The sequence below is a fragment of the Coregonus clupeaformis genome, chromosome 37 (assembly GCF_020615455.1).
Source record: "Coregonus clupeaformis isolate EN_2021a chromosome 37, ASM2061545v1, whole genome shotgun sequence".
NCBI classification, from domain to species: domain Eukaryota; kingdom Metazoa; phylum Chordata; class Actinopteri; order Salmoniformes; family Salmonidae; genus Coregonus; species Coregonus clupeaformis.
Window position 1 is genome coordinate 34249075 of NC_059228.1, and position 5308 is coordinate 34254382.

General features: G+C 42.2%; 1 protein-coding gene across 1 annotated transcript; it reads left to right on the top strand.

Moving 5' to 3' along the window:
- Window positions 1-589: 589 nt before the first annotated feature.
- Window positions 590-2322, top strand: LOC123482745 (mediator of RNA polymerase II transcription subunit 14-like). Its single transcript, XM_045211454.1, has 4 exons — window positions 590-829; window positions 971-1096; window positions 1548-1737; window positions 1878-2322. Exons 1-4 carry the CDS (start codon window positions 644-646, stop codon window positions 1949-1951), a joined length of 576 nt encoding a protein of 191 aa, XP_045067389.1. The 5' UTR covers window positions 590-643; the 3' UTR covers window positions 1952-2322.
- The last annotated feature ends 2986 nt before the right edge of the window (window positions 2323-5308 follow it).

Sequence of the window (5308 nt, forward strand, 5' to 3'; positions counted from 1 at the left end):
TGTTCCCCAACTCTGAGGATTAGTTTTTCCAGCAGGACAATGCGAGTCACAGCCAGGTCATTCAAGGTGTGGATGGAGGACCACCAGATCAAGACCCTGTCATGGCCAGCCCAATCTCCAGACCTGAACCCCATTTGAAAACTTCTGGAATGTGATCAAGAGGAAGATGGATGGTCACAAGCCATCAAACAAAGCCGAGCTGCTTGAACTTTTGCGCCAGGAGTGGCATAAAGTCACCCAACATCATTGTGAAAGACTGGTGGAGAGCATGCCAAGACGCATGAAAGCTGTGATTGAAAATCAGGGTTATTCCACCAAATATTGATTTCTGAACTCTTCCTGAGTTAAAACATTAGTATTGTGTTGTTTAAAAATGAACATGAACTTATTTTCTTTGCATTATTTGAGGTCTGACAACAATGCATATTTTTTGTTATTTTGACCAGTTGTCATTACAATATTTTTTATTTGGAATTTGGAAGAAATGTTGTCAGTAGTTTATAGAATAAAACAAAAATGTTAATTTCACCCAAACACATACCTAATAAATAGTAAAACCAGATAATTTTTGCAGTGGTCTCTTAATTTTTCCTAGAGCTGTATGTGTGTGTTGTGTACTGTTAGGCTCTGCCTGAAAAGTTAAATGACTCACTCTTTCCTCCCCACGTCCTTTTTCTCTCCCTGTCCCTTTATCCTCCCCCCTCCCTCCTCCTCTCTCCAGGTGGCTGGCCCACCATTCAAGTACAACACGCTGAATGCCTTCACCAAGCTGCTGGGGGCCCCTACCAACATCCTCAGGGACTGTGTCCGCATCATGAAGCTTGAACTGGTGAGGTCCTTTTCCTCTGGCTGTGTGTGTGTGAGAGAAGAGAGAGAGAGAGAGAGAGAGAGAGAGAGAGAGAGAGAGAGAGAGAGAGAGAGATATGTGTAATGATTGTGTAGCTCTCTAACTTCTGTCCTCTCTCTCAAGTTCCCTGACCAGGCCACCCAGTTAAAGTGGAATGTCCAGTTCTGTCTGACCATCCCCCCCAGCGCCCCTCCCATTGCACCCCCAGGAACCATCGCTGTGGTGCTCCAGTCCAAAATGCTCTTCTTCGTAAGTACTGGTTTTCCCCTGCTTGCTAGTTTTATTAATTAATTAAAGCAGTTGATTGGCCAAAGTGTCCACTCACCTGTTGTCCCTTAGTCGGAGTCAGTCTCTGTTTGCTGGCTTTCATCCTTCCCCCTGTAATGTAGTTTAGTCAGTTGTCATAGCTGCATATCAGTTAGGTAGGGCGGCAGGTAGCTTAGTGGTTAAGAGCATTGTGCCAGTAACCGAAAGGTCGCTGGTTCTAATCCCGAGCCGACTAGGTGAAAAATCTGTCTGTGCCTTTGAGCAAGGCACTTAACCCTAATTGCTCATGTAAGTCGCTCTGGATAAGAGCGTTTGCTAAATGACTAAAATTTTTAAAAAATGTAGGTGTCACAACCTATCTTACAATTCCATTGAAGTGCACTGAAGTTGTGACATAACTAACCCTGTACTCTCCCTGTATTCTCCCCTTCAGCTCCAGCTGACCCAGAGGCTGACGCTGCCCCAGGAGCCGGTCAACATCATTGTTCCCATCGTATACGACATGGCCACAGGCCTGACCCAGCAGGCTGACATCCCCAGACAACACTCCTCCTCTGGGGCAGCAGCACTTATGGTCTCCAACATCCTCAAGAGGTTCAGCGAGCTGCACCCAGCACGACAGGGTCAGTGGGATTTTCTGCACACAGAAATAGAAGATAGACTGAAATATTTGATTGGGACTCTGACAGAAAAGCTAGAAATACAACATTGGTTTACATGTTTTTTTTTTCTTCGTATTATATTGATGTTTTTGTCTCCTCAGGTGAGTGCACTATCTTTGCCTCAGTTCACGAGCTCATGGCCAACCTCAACCTGCCCCCTGGTGGTCGCCAGTAGCAACCGCACCTCCCTAGCCAGAAACGGAAACGGAACCAGAACCGGAACACGACTCAATACGGTTCCATTCTGGAACAGGGAAAGGTTCCTTTCTGGAGTCTCATGAACAGGAGATGACGTGTGCCCACTGGATTTCCTAATGCAACATATCTCCTCTCTGCCTCAGCCAACTGACCTAAAACTGATGTACAGTTAGTTATTTTGTCAAAAAAGGGAGCAGAATTATGCAGAACCATCAGTTTTTATTCTTGATAAAGAACACATTAATGACCCAAATAAAGGAACAACTGCAGGTGTGAGTGTATCTTGAAAGAGAGACAAGTATTCATTGTAAGAAGAACTTCAAAAATATATTTTTTTTTTCTCCTCCAGATGCACTTCTTATCAAAGGATTCACAAATTAAGAATATAGGTGTTTACCTAAAGATGCACATTGTTGTATATTTCAGCATTGAAAAGGATAATAAGCCAGTTGGATGAGTAGGACTTTTGCTAGAGCGTGAATTCACATTCGTTCTTTTTTTATAACGCAAGATATCAATACTGTTGTGGTACTGGGGCTGTATTCTATCTTAGTACACTATTTAAATGTCTTATTCCCTTGATGTCAAACCTAGTCCCTTCCTAGTTCAAACGGGTCACTTTGAACACTGTAAAACTGTGACAAACTTTATAAGCCAGCTGTATTGTATTATGACTGCTTTTGAGTCCTGAATGAAGATCCAGTCTGTCTTTGATTACTATTTAATAAACCAATTTAAAAAATGATTTGGTTTTGTCAATTTGTGTATTTTTTTTATTTTTATTTTTAAGTCCATTCTCTGTGGTGATTCACAATGAGACTGAAAGCTGCTGGATCGAAAATGGGCGTTATATATATGTACTGAACAAAAATATAATATAAGATTTTGTATGTTTGCCCACTGACAAAGACATGATCAGTCTATAGTTTTAATGGTAGGTTTATTTGAACAGTGAGAGACAGAATAACAACAACAAAATCCAGAAAAATGCATGTCAAAAATGTTATAAATTGATTTGCATTTTAATGACGGAAATAAGTATTTGACCCTCTCTCAATCAGAAAGATTTCTGGCTCCCAGGTGTCTTTTATACAGGTAACGAGCTGAGATTAGGAGCACACTCTTAAAGGGAGTGCTCCTAATCTCAGCTTGTTACCTGTATTAAAGACACCTGTCCACAGCTCTTCTCACTGTGACTACCATAGACCTGTGTCTAATGTCCCTTTTTATTTATCCAGGGGCAGAGATTATTATCCAGTACATAGAGCACCTGCCAGAACCTATCCCACAGCTGGAAGTACTAATACATCACAGGAAGCTGCTGAGGGGAGAACCACTTAAGATGCCACCAACCTCCTGTTTAGCACATATAATAACAATGTCACATCTGTTGACCTATGTATATTCTCAAGTATTTTTAGGAGATGTTCAATTTTTTCATTAATGTGATTTTTCAATGTTGTGAAAGATGTCTGGTTTTCCCAGGACTATCTGGACATGCTGGGTATGTTCCTCATCCAGGGCAGCCCAGTAGACATGCTGGAGAAACCCTCAATGGACGGTAGGGTCAGGGGTTAGAACAGCCCAGTGGAGATTCCCCTATTGATGGGTTAAGGGGTCAGTTCAGTTCATCTTTATTTAAACAGGATGGTCCACGCCACTCAGCAATACTTGTCCCAATAAGGGGTTTGGGAGCCCTAACAGACCAAGCACTGACACACCTGATTCAACTAATCATGGGGCTCGATTCAATCCGTAGCGCTGAAGATCCGCACTGTAGTGCGATTTAAATGTAAAGATGATTTCCGATTGAGCCGACATATGCAGCGTTTACAGTGAATGCAGTCTCCGTGAACGCGGGAACATTGCCTTTAAATTTCTGTTGTGCTGTAGTTTGGCTCTTCAGCGCTATGGAATTAATTGAGCCCATGCATGGTCTTCAATTTAAACCACAATTATTTGAACCAGGTATGTTAAAGCTGGTCTGGAACAAAACCTGCCCTTCAGGGCCAGAGTTGCCCATACACAGTTTGCCAGTGATTTAGGAACTTTATCTTACATACATGTGTTGCAGCAAGTGCTCTGCTCATTCCAAGGCTTCCAGCCGATGTCGGTCCTGAAGAAAGAGTTTGAGGCCATCTTCAGAAGACGTCTCTGGTGGCAGAGGAGGGCTCCAGGCTGGAGCCTCAGCTCTCAGCACACCACATCAGCTGGTGAGAGCAGAAGCTCCTGCTCTACTTCATGGACTGCATTAATTCATCACTGTTTCCATAACCCAAACCCAGTTGTGATTCATCAGTTTAATGTTATAACTTTACTGTGACAATCATACTCTGCTTTCTTGGAATACTTATGTTTGTGTGTGTGTGTGGGGGGGTGTATGTCTGCCCCTACAGGATATTGGAGCTTAAAGAAATCAGTATAAAGTCGAACAGCGACCTCACTACCAGAGGAGCTCCCTGAAGACACAAGTCCAGCCATTACTTTTGTGTCCTAGCTATGACATCACACCTGACCTCCACCTGGCTGCTTCACGACACATAACAATGTGTTACCTACCAACCTGTGGAGAGGAGGGTCAACATTTTATAAACGTTTTGAATTTATTTCCAACAGACCCAGACAGTGAATAAAAAATGATGTTACAAGTGTATTGGGGAAAGGTGGGTTGGGGCAGTGTGTAAACTGAGAAGTATAGATGGGTTAGCTGACAATGTCACGGAAACAGTGTTGTGATTCTGGATGGATAGATAAGCTAGGAACAATGACAAGAAACTGCGATGTGGGGAATCATGACTAATTTCAGCTAGTTTAATCTTGTTACTGATACCATGTCTTGTTTTGATGGATTTCATATCAATGCTAATATTGCTAAAATTATCTAGCTAGCAAACCAACAACTGTAACAATGTATTTGAGAGACAAGTGCTCATTGTGCTAATGTATTTATATAGTTTACGCATTGTCAACAATCTATGCCAACACCGTCTGTTGTGCCCAATAGATGCTCACACTTCTATAATAAGAGTCTGGTAGAAGCAGATGGTCAATCCAGTTCAAAAGGCAGGGTGGCGAGGTCAGAGCAGATTCCTACTATCTCTTGATTGAAGTTTCAGCGCGGCATATATAGCTTGTTGCATTTCACAAAATGACTTTTCCACAAAATGATAACAATGCTTTGCTAAAACAAATGTTTCCATCTTTTGATTATTTGTCAAATTTGTCCACAAAGTCACTTTCACGACTGATTTTGAAGAAATCCATAAGCGCGGCACAAGGTCAGTTGACAAACAACATCCTCAAGCAACAGTTTATCATAAAACAAGACATCAGG

Bases quoted from the DNA above. Each gene is read 5' to 3' on its own strand.
- LOC123482745 (XM_045211454.1), top strand. From the start codon at position 644: ATGACTCACTCTTTCCTCCCCACGTCCTTTTTCTCTCCCTGTCCCTTT. The intron at 830-970 runs GTGAGGTCCTTT...CTCTCTCTCAAG, and splicing joins GCATCATGAAGCTTGAACTG to TTCCCTGACCAGGCCACCCA. The intron at 1,097-1,547 runs GTAAGTACTGGT...TCTCCCCTTCAG, and splicing joins AGTCCAAAATGCTCTTCTTC to CTCCAGCTGACCCAGAGGCT.